Source organism: Artemia franciscana, chromosome 10 (assembly GCF_032884065.1).
Source record: "Artemia franciscana chromosome 10, ASM3288406v1, whole genome shotgun sequence".
Taxonomy (NCBI): Eukaryota; Metazoa; Arthropoda; class Branchiopoda; order Anostraca; family Artemiidae; genus Artemia; species Artemia franciscana.
This window is the reverse complement of record NC_088872.1, coordinates 17022861-17042314: the sequence shown is the minus strand read 5'-3', so window position 1 is coordinate 17042314 and position 19454 is coordinate 17022861. Positions and strand designations below refer to the sequence as shown.

Genomic DNA, 19454 nt, shown 5'->3' with positions numbered 1-19454 from the left:
CTCATCCTTGTCTAAAAAGTTAACGAGCCGCATCATTAGGGAATATATTCTAGTCAGGATTAAAGACAAGATTCCGGCATTGTTTCAATAAACTGTGACTACAAAGGATTAGTGTCATATCTGTTATGATGATTTTGTTAGATTTGGATGTTCTGTTGTGCTGTGCCTTCATTCCAATTTCTGAATTGGAATGTCCCTGTATTTTTTTTTTTATTTTCGATTTGATGATTAGTGGAAATGCTCAATTTCTAATTCAGTTCCTCATACGCCTTTAATTCAGTTTACAATTAACGAGTTACTTTAATTACAAATTACTTGTGCAGGATAAAAATAGACTAAATGGATAAAGAAAAACAAGATCTTATCATACTAGATAGTTCATCGTGGAATAATTCCAGGTTAAGTCTTTCCTTCTTTAAAAAAATGTAAACTTCAATTTTTCAGTTTCATGGTTTCATCTGATGCAAAGAAAAAAAAAAACTTCAAATATATGTCTAACGTAACATGCTAAAATATTTGGTTAGAATTATAATTATGAAACACAGTCCCTTGTATGTGACTCGTAATCGTTTTTGAGTTACGATAAGTGCTTTGCCCAATTGTGTATTGGCAATCAGCCAAGAAAGTTAGTTCCTGAGGTTGTGCAACTTGAGTTCCAAAGTTGGTAGCTTCTCTTTCATGTTTAGCCAAAACCAAAAGTCTTGTAAATGTAAAACTTCATGGCTGCTTCTTTGGCTGTACATAAGATGCGCTCTATTCCTCTTTATTTTCTTCCCTTTTTCTATTTCATTTTTTCACTTTTTTCAGGCTTATCTAATAATGATTTTGTCTGATGGACATATACCCTTATTTCATCTAACATGATTGACTTTTGACATCTTCTCTTCGACTGATTCCTAGTTCGTTATCTGACAATTTTCCCTTATGCTTGGTTCGTCGTGTAGATTTTTCATTTTGCAGAGATTCTGTTTTGTGTGCACTTCTCTCATTTTAGACTTCATATCCACACTCAAAGGAGGGTCAGGGGAGCGATGAATCCGGACCCTACGTAGTTTTTAAGCACCTTAAAAACATAATTTATTGGAAATCTGTAGAGATTTGGAGAAAAGTAGGTATTTCAGCTTGAGGTTGGTAGGTAAAAATATTAAAAATTAAATTGATAGAAAAAAGATCAATCTTTTTCTACCAATATTATAGAATAGAAATTACGACTAGGAAGCGTTGTAAAAATTTCTGATGATTTTGATACTGTAAGACAAGAAATGGAAAAAGGAACTGCTTTGTTTATGCTTATTGACACTCCAACAAATAGTAATCCTTTATTATTTGACGGGACTACCCCACCCCTATCCAAACTTAAAGTTTTCCTGAAATTCTTGGCACTTCTTATTCAGCTTTTCAGTGAAATTTTTTTTTGCCAAAGAGAGATTCTTTGGTAATTGCAAAAGGCTATAGGTTTGGCAATCTTTGTGCAAATAATTTTGTACATAGGGCTTTGTTACAATTTAAGCAAAAAAAAAAAAAAAGAAATCAGAAAAAGTATAAATCTCCATAGTCCTTTCGTAAGCCTCTTCACAAAATGTGTCTCCACAATCGAAAGGGAAAGATGTTACCTCATATTAACATAGAACCAAGTCCTTAAAATATGTACTTTTTCTGTATCATGATATTTTTTTTTATAGTTTAGGTCTGGATTTTTCCTATGTTGTACCCAGTGCTCTAGCTTTCTTCAATAAATAGCTGTTTTGTTACTTGCTGAAATAAGTCTGATGCACTCTTAATTCAATTTTATAACTCCTGTTCCTATCTCAATGAAATAATAAAATCTTGATCGACATCAAATATTGTTTAAGATTTGGAGAAAGAATGGAGATGTTCGGTATCCGAATTGACTTGGTCCATTTCGTGTTATTCTAAAATTCTAGTGTCATATTAACTGATTAACCCTTTATTTTGTATCACAGGTATATTTTTGCAAAATAAAGATTAATTCTTTTGAATGACTAACTAAATATTGGCCTTTGGATATAAACACTTTTTTAGAAAGCGATTTGACTAAACAAAAATTAAAATTGTGTTTAAACACACTACCTACTCAAACGCCAAAATATTCTGTATATTCCTCCTACTCGATGGTTGGTTGATTTAATTAAAATCAATATATCTTGTTTTTGTTTGTTTTGTGGAAGTAACTCTTTTGACCTGTGAGTGGCTCATATATGGCTATAGCTATTGTGAGAGCATCATGGTCAAAATTTTTGAAATTGAGCTTAAGGTGCTCCCATGACCAAAATCAACAGGTACAGAAATCTTCAACTTTTAAATCTTTATTGTGGCCAAAAAAACACAACAACAAAAAACATAGTAATCAGTACTTTATATTCAATTCACTACTCGAAATAATTCCTACCTTTTACTGTAAAGAATAATTAGGAATATTTGTAACAAATTTTAATGCCAATATTTACACCACTGCTGTAGATTTTTAATTTATTTTCTGTAATTGGCATGCTGGACTTGTATTCCCATGGCCTCTGGGACAGGAGTTTGGGTCCTTGTTTTGCTGATTATGTGGTTGGAGAGAGGGGTCAGCGGGGTGGCTCTGTAAGCTCAGGCATCGTCAACTAGGGGGTTATTTAAGCCCCCACAGAAACCTGGGAAAAAGCACGGAAGGGTTAGATAATTTCCCCTAACTATGTATAACACTTCCAACCGAGGGCAGATAATCGGAAAATCAATATCTGTGCCGCGCGTATATGAAAATGCTAAGCCTTTTAAAAGTTTAAGTCTGTCTCTTATTTTCTCAGTGAAAGGTATATCTTGAACTGGACCTCAAATATTGAACATTGACCTAAAACGTATGGGGAGTAGCTAAAGCAGAAGCTTGGAGTAGTTTGTTAAAGGAGGAATATTCCCAATTGTATCAACCACAGGCAGCGTATCAATGTGACGATGGTCTTGTTGTAGTTTATGGAAGCTAAATGTCTTACTTATAATCACACCCATGCTCATTTCCTTCTCAAATAATAGTTCATGCAGTTAAGAATATTAGTAGGCCTAGGAATTTTTACATCATTCGGGAAAGATTTTGAGCTACCTCTGATTCGAGTGTTGTAAGTTGTCACTTCGGAGTTCCATGTTCAAATGCTGGTCGACGAGGGCAAATCGCCTAAATTTAATTCTTCGGAGACAACAATTTTAATTTTAGACACTTGACTTGCGGTTGTTGACTCTATTGCCAAGAGAAATCTTAATTACTTTAACATAAATGCTAAACATTATACCGGGCTCATATAATTACTCGTAGGCACGGAGGTAGACTATATATAAGGATGTGTGTGTGGGGAGGGGGGCAAGACTTGGATGGATGTGTGTGTGGGGGGCAAGACTTGGGTATATATATATATATATATATATATATATATATATATATATATATATATATATATATATATATATATATATATATATATATATACTCGACCAGAATGTATTATGCAATGTAATATATTATATTATGTAATGTATAATGTAAAATTTTGTCTAAAATTTGTCGTTCATATAATATGTATTTTTTCGAAGTAGCCTAAATAACTTAACATATGCGTTTACCATAGTGTATAAGCTTGTAATATTTTTTTGTCCTCAGGAAAATATTCTCATCTATTTTCTTCTATTTATTGACCTCGACATGCTCATATTCCGGCCCCAATTTAATAGCATGAATCACGTTTTTTGTTTTGTAGCATAATAAAGCTATGTGATACGTTTGAGCCTAAAAGCTGGATCTTTTTTAAGCTTGACCCTTGTCTCTTCTCCCTTGTTACCCATTATTGGTGGCTGTGATTGCTGTTCCTAAACGATCAATACTATGTTAATCTGTTCAGCATTTTTTTGTTTTATTTTTGTATTTAAATATTTGTACTTTGTTTTTTGAACTTCAGAACACTTTTAAAAAAAAGAAAAAAAGGAAGCTTGTTATTTGTTTGGGTAATATGCATCAGAATTACTGGATTGCCGCTGGTGTGTTCTTCATTGTATCGACATCGAGTATTTTACGAACCGAAATGATGGCGATTACCATTGCTGCACACAAGGAGCTGTTCCATTTCTGCACCCTTCAAAACAAATTTTGTCGTGTTTTGACCTCTCCCTCCGCCCTAGGAGAAACCTCGGAAGCATTTTGATCCCTCCTTCCGCCTTTGGGAAAACCTCAGAAGTATTTTGACCCCTCCCTCCCCCTAGGTGGCTCTTTATTTTGAGGAAAAACTTTACCCCGTCAAGATAATACAGTGTTCAAAAGGAAAGACATAAATAATGCAATTTCATTCTAAAAGAATAATCTCTATAACTAAGTCAATTTAGTAATTTTTCCATCAGAATAAACTTTAACTTTTCATCTGGTATTCTAATCTGTTGTAAGTTGCCTTATTATGTATTATTTCCTTCTTAACTGCACAATTATGTAAATGTGGATACATTCTTCAATTAGTAGCTTTTTTTAGAAGCTTTCTCATAAACTTCACAGGAACTTTTACCTGTGTAAATTTAAACTATCCCTTTTGGATATACTTTAAACTATATATAGTTCAAACTATTTCTTTTTTACCTTTTTTTTCTCAATATCATGATATACTGAAACAGAATTTCGAGGCTTTTTACAAACGGCATTTATCTTTTAAAAGAGCTTTTAAAAGATAAGCTTTGATAAACGATAAACTTTTGAATAGATATTTTGAGCCTGACACAGAGTTTTAAAATATTTTTCATCCTTTATCTATCAAAAATTCGCTTCAAAAATCTGGGAGATGAGTTAGTTTAGTTAGATAGAAACTAGCAGTTCTAGTAGAGTGTTTTTTGTTAAAACAACTAAATAATGAGCTTCTTCTTTTACAGGTAGCTTCAGTGCTATTGGAACACGGAGCAGCTGTAACTGCAACAACTCAGAAAGGATTTACTCCTCTCCATTTAGCATCTAAATACGGCAATCTCAAAGTGGCTAAGCTCTTAATCCAAAAGGATGCTCCAGTCGATGCAGAAGGAAAGGTAATGGTGGAAACAATTGAAACTTGCGAATGGCTTAGCAATTTATTTTTATTGTATGCCCATATATTTTGGTAAACTAGTTAACTTTTGGAGTTATTCTATCATTCTTACCAAGAGGGAGGAGGAGATAAATATAATTGTGTCAGGCAATTTCTAAGAACCAATTTTCTAAATAGTCATCATCTGTTTTTATAGCTTTATTATTGTTATCATTTATTTTGACAACTGTCTACAATAGAAAAGACGAAGCATAAAAGGTGAAAAACAACAAAACTAATATTTTTATTGTTGCTACTGCTCCTAATAATAACTTACTGCAACATCAAGCCGCCTGAGGCAAACACAGCTACGTACGCTCCTCCTCCATCCCAACTCATTCTAAGACTCCATCTTTAGACTCTCCCAGGAAGTTCCAATTTACCTCAAATCTTTTTTTACGACATCCTCCATCCCAAACTGGGGACAACTTACTTTTCGTTTAGCCCTAGCCGGTTGGCCAGAAAGGACAGTCTTTGGTAATCTGTCATTCTTCATCCGCAGAAAGTGCCCTAGTGATCTCAACCTTTTTCTCATTATAGCCCCAGAAATCGGGATTTAACCACACTTCTCATAAAGCATACTGTTTGAAATACGGTCAGCAAGTATGGTACCCAAAACGGTCCTTAGGCAATTTCTCTGGAAAATCTCTTGCAATTTCTCCTTTGTCTTTTGAAGTGCCCATGCTTCAGAACCATACTTGACCACCGTCATTGCTTTAGCTTCCAATATTCTAATCTTGGTTCGCAGGATATATCTTCCTACTCTTCCAGACTTTTTTAAACCTGAAAAACACCCTGGGTCTTGGCTATTCTACTTTTAACATCTTTACTGCACCCACCGTCTTTACCCAGGTAATTAAAGTTACCCACTTAATCGATCTTCTCGTTGCCCGACGTCATCTCTTCACCTTCACTTATTCCTAATCTTAGCGATTTAGTCTTCTTAACATTAATTTTAAAACGTATTTGAGCACCTTCTGCTCTCAAACCTCTAAAAATTCATTCATTTTGCTGACATTTTTTTCTAGGATCTTTAAATCGTCAGCATAATCCAAGTTCAGGAGAGTTCTACTTCCCCATTGGATTCCGTATTGTCCCATTGCCTTTGCTGTGCTCCTTAGGTCAAAGTCCATTAAAATGATCCATATAAGTGGGGAGAGGACGCAACCCTGCTTAACCCCTGATTTAATACGAAACTAGCTTCTAACCTCATTTTCTACCTTAATTGCAGCAATGTTATTCTCTTGCATTGCATTAATCATATTAATCTATTTATCTGGTATACCATAAAAGGATATGACCTTCGATAAAGCTCTTCAGTCAGCTGAATCAAACTTTTGCTCATAACCTATAAAACTGAGGACTAAACGGATTTGGTGACTCATGCACTTCCCAATTATTAACCGATGCATTCTCTCGCCTTCCTAAAACTACACTGTTCTTCTCTTAAATCTTTATGTACAACATCCCAAGTCAAATAAATTTCGTCGTACTTAGTTGTTTGCTTCCTACAGAAACCAACCTAATGTCTCTATAATTACCGCTCTCACTCTTATCGTCTTTCTTATTGATGGGTTTAACTGGCGATAGGAACTCAGAAAAATCACAAACGTCATCTAGTATTTAGTGACTTTTTGAGTTTGACACTGCCGCATCAAGTTGAAATAGCAGAAAATTTTAACGCTAAAAGTATCCTGTCCTAATCCTAGATAGCCAAAAAGACAACTTGACATTAAGGATAAAAAGTCTGAAATCCGTTCTTCAGTCCTTCTGCTTTCTAATCAAATTTACACCCGGCTGCTTTTGAATTCTCTTAAGGCCCATTTAAAATAGAGATTTAGATACGTGCTACTTTGAGCTAAGTAGAAAATTCTGTGAAAAATCTGATTGACTCAAATAAGCGCTAGATAAAATTCGGTAAAAGTAAAATATTGTTTGAATTGGTTTTATGTCGAATTGATGCAAAGTTTGATGTAATGATGATGATGCAATGACCAATGCGATGAGTGTTGCAAAGTTTATCTGTAAATTATTTTTAAGATTATAATATTAATAGATAACTCTTGCAGAACGGCGTGACTCCACTGCATGTTGCGAGCCACTATGACCATCAGAATGTGGCTCTTCTGCTCTTAGACAAAGGGGCATCTCCTCATGCCACTGCCAAGAATGGATACACTCCATTACATATTGCTGCAAAGAAAAATCAGGTTAGTGTTGTGTTCATTTTTTTTCATATGAGCCGTATTTACTAATCTACTCTCAACTTCTATAGAACGCTGGGATTGTGGAATTGGTCTATCACAAGTATGATACCGAAACAGTACTACTGACTCTTTGGTACCTTTTATCATTTATAGTAGTCAATCTTCTCGTAATAAATATATCGTAATATTATATATTATATATAATATTACGTATATATATATATATTATATATTACGTATATAATATAATATAATATTATAATATTATATATCTCGTAATAAATATATATAAAGCTCCGTGTCTAATTTGTACTTCGACGTGAATAATGAAACAAATGTACAATGTCTTGAATACATTTGAAGAAAATTCAAATGTGCTCGTAGAGTGCGGACATCTACCTCAATTTACTCTATATTTGATATGCTAAGTAGCGAAACAGGTTTGAATAGTTAAACATTCAGGTTTAGAAGGTGGCACCAATAATGTACCTACTTTTTCACAATCGTTTTTTTCTATATAAATGCTCACTTTTACCTCAATTTACTCCGCATCTAATGTGCTAAGTAGAAAAGATATTTAAATAGATAAACATTAAGGTTTAGTAGATAGCACCAATTATTGTACCTACTTTTTTACAAAGTTTTTTAATTATTTCTTATTTAAATTTTTATTATTATTATTATTACTATTGTTTTATGAGTACTCACTTCTAGCATTTGATGTGCTGAGTAGCAAAACAAAATTAAATAGTCAAACATTAAGGTTTAGTAGATAGCGCCAATTATGTACCTACTTCGGAAGGTGGGGGACGTGCCTGACCCCCATCCCAAGAATGGTTTTGTGTTTCAAAAAGTTATGTCTTAAATACAACAACGAAATTCGGTATTATGTTAATAGTACTAGTCCCTTTTGCCTTTTTTCCAGAATTTAGTAAACACTGGAATTTCTCTTCATTTTTGTTATTTCATATATTCTATGTATTTATTTTTCCTGAATTATTTTTTCTTCCTCGTAAATCTTTACTTTATTTTCTTTTCTTTTATGCTCCTTGACTTTGACGAAAATAAATAAACAAAGTGCAATTTTGCAACTTAAAAAAACATAATTTTGCAATTATTATGTATTTTAGGGCTTGTTTTCTTTTATGACTCTTTTCTTAACAACTCGATATGATATTTAATAAAAACTAAAGAAAATTAAACGGAAACACTCTAAACTCCGACTATAATTTCCGGTACATACTTCGATAGTATGAACCCAAGATAGTTAATATCAGTTATCTTGATGCTGCACGATATTTGTGCATCTTAGTGATCCTAATAGTCTGTACTATCTATTAATTACGAGTAAACTGTTTAGTTCTAGACTGAATTTCCAGTGTGAGGGATAAGCTAAAACTTCTTCTTTAGCTTGAATACATTTTTTTTCGGTTGTTAGATAAAAGTTTGGTAACTGGTGTTGATGTACTTCTGGCTTTGCTAAGGATTGAATATTATTTTCATGTTTCCTACCCTGTATCATCCAAAGTTTAATCTTTAATTTTTATGGCGCTGGGTATTTACCAAGTGACATATAGCGATCAAAAATTCTGACAGTCTGTGTTTGGTCTGTCTGTTGGTCTGTCGATCTGTCTCTCGGTCCCGGTTTTGCTAGTTTAGGCACTTCCAGATTAGCTAGGACGATGAAATTTGGTAGGCGTATCAGGAACCAGACCAGATTAAATTAGAAATAGTCGTTCCGTGATTTGACCGTCTGAGGGGGAGTGGGGGGACTGTTAATTAGGGAAAAATTAGAAAAAATTAGGTATTTTTAACTTACGAACGGGTGATCGGACCTTAATGAAATTTGATATTTAAAAGGATGTCGTGTCTCAGAGCTCTTATTTTAAATCCCGACCGGATCCGGTGACATCAGGGGGAGTTGGAGGGATCGGGATGAAACTTGGTGGGAAAAATAAGCACAAGTCATAGATACGTGATTGACATTACCGGAACGGATCCGCTCTCTTTGGGGGAGTTGGGGGGAGGGCTAATTCTGGAAAATCAGAGAAAATGAAGTATTTTTAACTTACGAAGGAGTAATCGGACTTTAATGAAGTTTTATATTTAGAACGACCTCGTAACTCAGATTTCTTATTTCAAATCCTGACCAGATATGGTGACATTGGGGGGGGGGGAGCTGGAGAAAGAAACCGGAAATCGTGGAAAACGCTTAGAGTGGAGAGATCGGGATGAAACTTGGTGGGTAGAATAAGCAAATGTTGTAGATACGTGCTTGACGTAACCGGACTGGATCCGCTCGCTTTGGTGGAGTTAGGGGCAGGATGCTGTGCTTTGGCGAGTTCGGTTCTTCTGGATGTGCTATGACGATGAAAATTGGTAGGCGTGTTCGACCATCTCCGATTCGACCGTCTGGGGGACTGAAAAATTAGAAAAAAATGAGATATTTTTAACTTACGAGTGGATGATCAGGTCTTAATGAATTTTGATATTTAGAAGAACCTCGTGTCTCAGAGCTCTTTTTTACATCCTGATCGGCATTAAGCCTCTGATTTTTCTTTTAAATTAGTCTATTGATTCTTATAATTTTGCTAGAGCTCATGCCATACGAGCTCTTGGCTCTTCTGACCTCGTCACGAGTGCCATATGAGCTCTTAGCTCTTGTTTTTTATCATGTTTATTCGACGTGGTACTACTTTGCAAGAAGGAGGAACATTTGCTTTGACAAAAACCAAATTGGTTTCAGAAGTGGAGACTTTTGATGCTTAGGGAACAAAAAAGTCATTTGAAATGTAACTGACTTCTTTAAATTTTCTTTTCCAAGCTTAAATCGTATCAGGGAAGTGTTAAAAAAACTCCTCTCAATACTTTCTGAAAAATACCCAGTGCCTCACTTTAAGTGAAGTAATGGTGCTTCTGCTACTATAGAGGTACTTCAAATGTTCGACTGAAGCACTACAGAAGGGCTTCACATTTCATCGAGATAGGTGCTTTAGTATAGTATCGAGAGTGGTAAAGCAAGCAGAAGAATCCCAAATATTGCCGGGTCCCTTTCGTAAGTGAATAAGAAATGCACAAGTTATACAAATATATAAATGGAATCCATTTTTTTTTCTTGAAATTTGTTCCACTAAATAATTAAAATTGAATTTATACAATGCATTCTAATATAGTTTAATGTCACTGTGGTTTGTCTAGATAATTAGCACAATATGTCTAAGCAAGATTTAGATAGCTTAGATACCATGCTTTAGATTAATTGCTGTCAAAGTAAAGGAGTCAAAATAAAGGCGTCAAGGTAAAAGGTGTAAGAAGAAGAGTCTTATGCCGATGCTAAACGCTATTTTGTATTTTAAATTGTGTGAAATCAATATAAATAACTTGGTAGACTGTTTGGAAGTCTAGATTCAAAGAATATACAAATCTTATGCGGGGAAGCTGCCAAAATTCTGGCAGTTATAGTTTTGTCAAGATTCGGGATTCAGAATCTAACGTAGACGAATATCTTTGAACTAAAGGAGTTTTTGGTTGACAGGTGGTTCATTTTATTAAAATATTTTTGATAATAATTTCCATAAGATAATTTATAATAACAGTCTGTGATCAAAATATGGTCGATGTTGTTTCAATAACTTTTGATCTAATGGTACTAAAACAATTGTTAGAAACCGAAAATAAATTTAAAGCAGTATTATGAAAATATATTAATCACCATTATTGAATTGATATTTTACTTGAATAATCGAAAAAATTACATTCTTTGTCGACATTGGAGCATAAATGGTGTCGATTCTCGATTTTATCATATTAGTTCAACTGAATTTTTTTATATTATTTTTATTACGTAATATGCAAAACAGAGTAGTTATCACAATTCGTTGCTCTAAGCAACTCAAGCTACCTTGATACAAAGTAATGTGATATCGCTTAATACCCCCTTGATCTATCTATCTAACCAATGCGACGTATTTAAACACCTTTCGGTTAGCCAGAATGTAATTTGGTATGTACTCATAGCGTCAAGATGTTTTTTGATATTTTTTGTCAGAATGCTTAAATTAGTCTAAAAAGCTGTAGTCTCAAATACTGTCAAATCGCCTAAATGCTTAGAAATGTTGCGTTCAATCCGTAATTCACTGGTTCAATCCGTATCCCGTGTATTATTTGGTTTTCAAGATATTTCATAGTTTCTTTTACTCAGAAAAAATGGTTATTTTGGTTGAAAACAATTTTTTGGGTATTATTATTTTCTTCATCTTCTATCAACTAACGACGTTTTTTGACTACAAAGGTTCTTACGACGGTCCTGTGGCAACTGGGATCGAATCCTCGCCCACGTGGCTTGTGGCAAAGATCAATCGACTTTTCCACCAGATGGCTTTGATTGTTATTCTCTTTTTTTAAGAGAACTTTAGAGAACTTTTCTTTTCTTTGTTTTTAAGTACCAAGGACAGTGAAAATAAAACTTGAGTATTAGAATTGGTTGAATGGAAATTATACAACCAAATCCTGAAAAATTGTAAAAAATCTGAAATTTAATTTTTAATGAAAAAGACATTACTCCATATACAGTAATGCAGTTCTTAGTAGTAGGTACCAAATTTAAAGAAAAAAACGTGGGTGGAAAATTGAATCAGCAGATTATTAAAGTTTGGATCTTTACGGACGAAAAGCGTTGCCAAATTTACCTAGTTAGTTTTGCTTATTTATTTTCACGGTTCAACGTGCCAACATTAACGGTAATATTGTACTGGCTTAAAAACTTCATAATTTTGAAGCAGCCAAAGAAAAATCTTGGAAAATTGTGTTTTTCATGTATGAATGGGCCTAACGTCGGTGCAGAAAAAAATTATTTTGATATCCTTGGTGACTGCAAAAGAAGACGATAAACTGTGCAAAGTGAAAACGACCATGCGACGCCTCCTTGGCGAATTCTGGTCGTCATATCTAATTGAATGTGAGATTCTTCCTAGACGAATTTCAGAAAACAAATATTTTCGAACATTTGTAAAAAAAAATTAAAGACTAGTAGTTTACTGGTTGTTAATTTCCTTACAAGAATTCACTTACAAAATTTAATTTGATAAAATCACAAAATTTCGTGGGTCAGAAAGATGAATTTTTCAACTTTTTCTCATAAAGAAGCCAACATTCATGAAGACCATTTTTTTTTTTATTCGGTGACTCAAGTCTGGTGGCTGGACAGAAATTTAATTTTGGCTGGTTGTCAGTGCATATGTCAGTATGGTCAATATTGTCAGAAGATGTGCAAGTATTCGATGGTGTTACTGGAGTCACATGGTGCGCATGGACGAAGGTCACCTTCCTCACGATACGTGGTGCCGGCCCCCTTCCAGTATTTGACGATACGGAAGACGAAAAGCAACGGTAGTCCGGTTTTTTGGGAAAGATGCTGTGCTGTTCAGATCATCAGATCATTTTCGATTGTTTGTCACTGGAGAGGTCATCATTGAGAGGCATTCTAGTCGCCTCATACACTAGCCAGTATGGGAAGACCTAAGTAAGCAAGTGTCAGTACCCAGTTACAAATTCATTTGATACATCAAATGAGCTAAACCAGTTTCTCCTAAACTGTATCCTGTAGAATCCATATGCGCCTTGAGAAGATGTAGAGGTCCTGTGTGCTAGCTAGGATTGTATTCTTAACTGAAAGGTGCTTGACTGAGTTATTTATAGCAATATAGGCAATAATGTTAATGGAGAATAGTATTGTACATTTTGAGTAAGGCTGAGGGCTCTAGAGAAAAAAGGTGTGGCAGCCCATGAGCTGAATTTTATTATTTTGGAAATATCATTTTCAACACGCTATTTTAGATTTAGTTTTTATGCTATTCTGAAGCTAGATTTCTTTTTAAGCTTCTTTTATGTGCGTCTAGTTCACATTATTTCATTTCCTATTCTAGATGGACCTAGACTTCTTTTGAAGCTTCTTTTATGTGCGTCTAGTTCACATTATTTCATTTCCTATTCTAGATGGACCTAGACTTCTTTTGAAGCTTCTTTTATGTGCGTCTAGTTCACATTATTTCATTTCCTATTCTAGATGGACCTAGACTTCTTTTGAAGCTTGTTTTATGTGCGTTTAGGTCACATTATTTCATTTCCTATTCTAGATGGACATAGCAACGACGCTACTCGAATATGGTGCTCAGACAAATGCTGAATCCAAAGCTGGGTTCACACCTCTTCACCTCGCTGGCCAGGAAGGACATTCTGATATGGTTTCTCTTTTAATTGAACATCAGGCTGATCCCAACTATAGGGCTAAGGTGAGATGAATGTATCCACAATTAAAACTGTTTTGACTCAATGAAACCCGATAATTCAGACTTCTTTTAATTAATTTTGTTCTTAATTAGTTTTAATTCATTCAATTAATTCTCGATCAGCGGATAAATTATTAATTTTTTGTGTATTTTTCCTATGTCTGCTTATTTTTTATTTATTTATTTGTGTCTAATGGTATCATGTTCTAATATAAGTTTAAGTTATTCCGTTTTGGTGCGATTTATGGCTATGATATATGATAAAAACACCCGCTGACATTGAACACATTAGTAAAAGCATTAGAAAGGATAGCTTGGGACAGACAACAAAGGGAAGTAGGAAACCCACAAATAAATAAAATAAATTAGTTAAATAGATATCTATTAAGAACAAATAATTGAAGAAAGGAAGAGAGAAGGAGCAAAAGGAACACCTCTAGGAAAATAGACTTTAAAATGATTTTTGCATTTTTGATAAGTGTCTAAGGAAATCAGAAAGTCTGGTTTGTAAATTACAGAAAGCTGTGTCTTCTAGATTTGTGACTTTAAGCATTATTTTAATCATCATAATTGAAGCGACTTTAAAAATATAAATTTTTTGTAGCTTCTTAACAATGTATAATTAACGATCCACTGAAAGTCGTAGATTATACTGAAATTATAAGGTTATTGCCATTGAGGACTAGGTACTAGGTTTTTAGTAGCACAGTTGACTAAGTTTCTCTCTAAATGCCCTTAAGAAGATTCTCTATACTCAACCTCCCCCCTTGCACTTCCTGGCTGATGGGCTATGAAACGAAAATCAGCACCGCCGGTATAGAAGGTCAAATTTAATGCAGTATGTTTTGCTTATTTTTTGCCTATACCTATGAATAAAAGCAAAATTCAAAGGTAACCTTAAAATACCTTAAATCGCATTTACAGCGAGATAAGGCGGACTGCATCCTCCTGTAGAACATCTCGCTGTTGAATTTATGAGGTGACACAATTAGTGGCTGTGGTGGGGTGTGGCGTCGGCGTCCCACTGGTACTTCCATTCCGCGTTATTCGACTCCAAATCAACTGAATTTTTGAAAGAATTAATCGATTCACCAGTGACAGTCTCATTGGAAAGACTGTTCCAAGTTGAGACAGCACGTACTGAGAAAACGTTCGTCCTTTCTCTGCGTCTGGAGTGCTCCTGTTGCAGCTTCATTGAGTGGCCTCGTGTCATAGGGGCAAGGGAGGGAGTAAAAATGGAGTTAGCCATGTTGTTTTGGTACATTTTCTTGACAAAAATGACATCTTCTCTGTGCCGCCGGTAAACCAATGTGGGTATCTTCAGGCGACGCAGGCGTTCAGGGTAGGGAAGCTGTTGGTGTGGGGCACAGAGCTTAGTTGCTCTTCTCTGTACGCTCTCTAGGGCTGCCACATCTCCCTTATATTGAGGATTTGTAACGGGGCAGCCAAACTCCAAATGTGGTCTTACAAGAGCATTATATAGTTTTCTTATTATCAGAGGATGGCGCGATGATATGGTTCGTTTAATTAGTCCCAGGGCTCTGTTGGCCTTAGCAACTTGTTGCATAGTGTGCTCATTGAACTTAAACTTCCTGTCAACGATCACCCCTAAGCCTCGTTCACTCTCAACAGGCTCAACTTGGATACGTGTTCCAGATTTATCCAGCATAAAATATGAAATCTGATTGTTGTGGGGACCCATGTGAAGGACTTTGCATTTTGATGGGTTGAACTCCATCATCCAGGTGGAAGCCCATAAGGAGAGACTATTCAAGTCATTTTGCAGGGTTCCATCGGCAATTCCAATTAGTTTGCTGTCATCAGCGTAGAGAGTGATGGGGTTTTGTAGAACATCCTCACAATCATTAATATATATATAGAGAAGAGGGTGGGGCCAAGGATGCTTCCCTGGGGTACCCCGCTTATAACTGGTGCAGCTCTGAAAATATGGGGTCTCCATTGTCAGAGCAGACCATGACCTTCTGGATTCGGCCAATCAGAAATGATCTTACCCACTCTATAGTGTCAACATGGACTCCATATGCATGGAGCTTGTGTAAAAGATATTCGTGGACAACTTTATCGAAGGCCTTGGCTTGGTCGAGTAACAGGACATCAACTGCTTTACCTTCCTCAATTAATTTAGTGACTATTAGTAACCATTAAAAATTTTGGACATTTTTCCTGCCAGATGATTGACAATTTGCCATCAAACTCAAGAGTTTTCTTCCTGAATTTTCTATGCTTTCAGTTTTTTCAGTCCTGAATATAGGGGGAAAGTTCTCAAGTTCTACGTTATCGTTTTTCATTTTTTGTGGGCTCTATATTATTGTCAATGTTGTTCTAATAGGAATCTGTACACACCCATGGCAGTTAGGTGAAACCGTTTTGCTGGTATTAGAACTGTCCTATTGCCAGTATAAGCTGACAATTGATAGCGTGTGTATGGTATATCTTCTTAGGTTTTGGATTTCGAATCTTAAATGTAAATATCCGCCTAACCCAAAAGCTTCTTACGATAGTTTAGAAGGCTTCAAATGAATAGTAATAGGTTTCTTTATGTTCAACTAGAGGTGATGTAAGTAAAAGCTCTGACAGCAGACAACGACAATACGAAAGAAACCTGTTAAGACAGACTACGGAATTAATTGGCCTGCCTTATACGGAATTCCAAATTTAACCACCTGAAGGTAGTTTCTTGGTTGCTTCTTCTGTGCCAACACTACTTGAGTAACTGAATACCTCTGCATCTGGCTGGATTTGAAATTCTCAGGGGGTATTATAGCAATACAAACACGTTTTATCTCTACAGCAATTTCGCTTTAGTTTCATATTTATTTATTTTTCGCTGTATTCAAGAAATAACTTTGTTCAAATTTTTATTTGGGCCCTTGCTCCAGTTCTTTTCTTAAATAGACTCTTGTAGTTATGTGGACCAAAATATTTAACGAACCGGGTTTCAAGAAGGCGAAACATACCTTCCGTACAACTAAAATGCATCTATAAATTGGTCATTTTGAAATTTGAATCCTTTGCCCCTGGGGCTACAAAGCTTGTTACCTTTGCAATTTTAACCGTATTTTTAGAGTTTCTTAGTCCTAACTACAGATGACAATAAAAATATTTCCATAGTTAGTTGTACTATATCTGTTTCAAATTGTTCAAATTGGTCTCTGAACGGACTACTTTTTTTCAATTATGTGGAAAATATTTTGCGTAACTGTACATAAATCTCTTATTTTAGAATGGTTTGACTCCGCTTCATTTGTGTGCACAGGAAGACAGAGTCAACGTTGCATCCATTTTGATAAAGAATCATGCTGAAATTGACCCCATGACAAAGGTTAGTTTTATTGACCCTACCACTAAGTTTATAGGAGAATGAGTGGCGTTAGTCCTACCGTAATTGCTATTGACGTTACTATTTTTTTTTGTCATATTCGTAATAATCAATTTTCCTTAAGAGGAAAGTAATTTCTAGGATTTAGGACTTCTGTAAATTAAGACAGTGAAAGGCAGACTAATTTCTACGACCTTTTGTTCTATAACCAACTATCAGCAGAGCTTGTTGGATGAAAAAAAGCAACCGTAGTGTATACTTTTTGTGAGGACCAGAGACAAAAAAAAAAAAAAAAAAAAAAAAAAAAAAAAAAAAAAAAAAAAAAAAAAAAAAAAAAAAAAAAAAAAAAAAAAACAGCCCCCTTCAGCCCCTAACAAAAATTGAAATGAAAAAAAAAAAAATCATTCTACTAAAATTTTGGGCTCCGTCACCTAGTTGTGAGTGAAAAACCATTAATAATGATCCTCACCTTTTCAGTCAAAGTAGTAGTAGTAGTAGTAGTAGTAGTATTATTAGACTGGTTTAATAGCAAAAACTTGGCAGCTATCGCTGATTTGCGTACCTTGGCCTAAGGCTTCAGATATCCGCCTCATGACTTCACTTCATTGTTCTTGGAACTGAAGATTATTGATTGGCTGGGAGTTAAGGATGTTTACCAATTTAATGCGTAAAGAACCATCCTCAACGGAAGAAAAAATGTTACAAGTGTAAAAATAACAAATTAATATTAACAATAGAACAGTAATAAAGTCAAAAGAACCTTAGTCCGAGGAAGTTCACTTAAGATTTATAAAATAAATTCTTGGGAAATAGTTTGAATGAATAGCCAATGTTATTAATCTTAGCTGAAGTTATAATTTCGAATTATTTTTCAAGTGTGTACTTAGTTTTGTTCCTCTGCTGAGGAATCCAAGATGCTCTTGGATATCTAGCCAAAACATACGTATATATTCGTTTACTTCTTTCTTGTCTTAGTTTAAAAAATACTTCATATTATGGAAATCGTTTTATTCTTGTGTGATGGAAAGTCAGCATAGACTTAGATTTTCTTTTATCTTAACCGGGATGTGTTGGCTATATGTACGTATATGAAAGAAAATATGTCTCTATGCGTCGTTATGTTCTAACACGTTTTATTACCAATGGAGCTCAAAATTATTGGACCACTTATTGAAGGTTGGAAATGGTCACTTTTATCCGAATAATGAAATAGCTTGGAATGACTTTTCTAATTATTTTTTGTCGAATTTATGTGGAAGTTCTGACCGAGAGACAGAGGAATTGACATTGAATTAAACCCACACGCTCGACAAAGTAACTTGTAGATTTTTTTTTTCTTCTTGGGAAATTGCACCCAAGAAGATTTAGGGCTTACAGGGTAGAAGGGACACGTCAGCCATTTTCCATCTCTATTTCTGTCGAAAAGAAAAATCCCACGTGATAATGGAAATGTAGCTTGTGCTAGGTTTTTCCTTAGAAACGTTTTTTCCCATTCTTGTTTTTTGAGCAAGTTGTTGCAAAATTTTGTGTGAATTTCAGAATTAATAAACCTTTGTGCTGGCCTCAAAAGAATGAGAAATATTTGGTGTCTGTCTTGTCCAAACAGTTCTCTTGAATAATATAAAATTATAACTCTGTGTTAGTGTTTTTACTAGTTTATTAGTATATACTTAGTATATACTTTATTAGTATATACTTTGTTTATTTACTAGCATTCCAAGTATATTTCAAAAAAATATTTGTTCTATTTCAACTAAATATTTTTCAGTTCAACATACTTAGCTCTCACAGTCGGTTCCACTTAGAAATTTCTAAAGCAAATATCTGAGGAACAGACAAATGGAAAATGGTTCTGAGGGGTAGTTTCTACACTTGAGAACATGCGTTTTGAATCATCGAAGCCGGTAATTTCGTACATTTTCGTACGGAAAGTCAATAAAACGAAAATGGTGATTAAACTTGTGTTAGTTATGTATTCTCAAATTTCAAGCGGATTTGCCAGCCATTTTTAATGCGCACAAATGCCTCTGATTCCTTACACTTAACTTTACACGTATTTAGGTCAATGCTGAGCTTACCTCATTTTAAGGAACCTAACGGGCAGGTTCGAACCTGTTTCTTTAGAATGAACTAACAAAAAATATCATGCTTGCAGAATCGATGAAAAACTCCTTCTCTAGACTTCCACACTTGTTCTCTATCTCCTGGCTATTTGAATGCTCAGATAGTGGGATGTATCTGGGAAATACCGAAACCTAGGTAATGTCCATATTTACTTCTTGGTTGACTGTTTCATAGGGTGTCTACACTAAGAGATGGCTACAAATCTTGATGAGTCATTGGAAGTAATAACTGTAGTAACACCTTTCTGTCAACATGGTCTTGTAAAATATATAAGCAAATGAGGATTGACGTACTGGATCGTCAAAAAACAAAGCAGATTTGGGATCCTCTCTCGCCTTGGCAGATGTGTGGCTTCATATCTCAATCCAAGATCTTATTCACCCAGTATGAGTGTATCAGACTTCTACCGGGT

The 19454-nt window shown here is 34.9% G+C and overlaps 1 protein-coding gene across 6 annotated transcripts in view; it reads left to right on the top strand.

The window, feature by feature from the left end:
- Nucleotides 1-19454, top strand: part of LOC136031850 (ankyrin-2-like) — a 350415-nt gene that overhangs the window by 125307 nt on the left and 205654 nt on the right. For all 6 annotated transcript variants that reach the window (XM_065711711.1, XM_065711710.1, XM_065711709.1 and 3 more), the window contains 4 exons: nt 4897-5046; nt 7154-7294; nt 13426-13581; nt 16823-16921. In XM_065711711.1, the coding sequence (XP_065567783.1) occupies nt 4897-5046; nt 7154-7294; nt 13426-13581; nt 16823-16921 (546 nt within the window). The remainder of the gene's footprint in view (nt 1-4896; nt 5047-7153; nt 7295-13425; nt 13582-16822; nt 16922-19454) is intronic.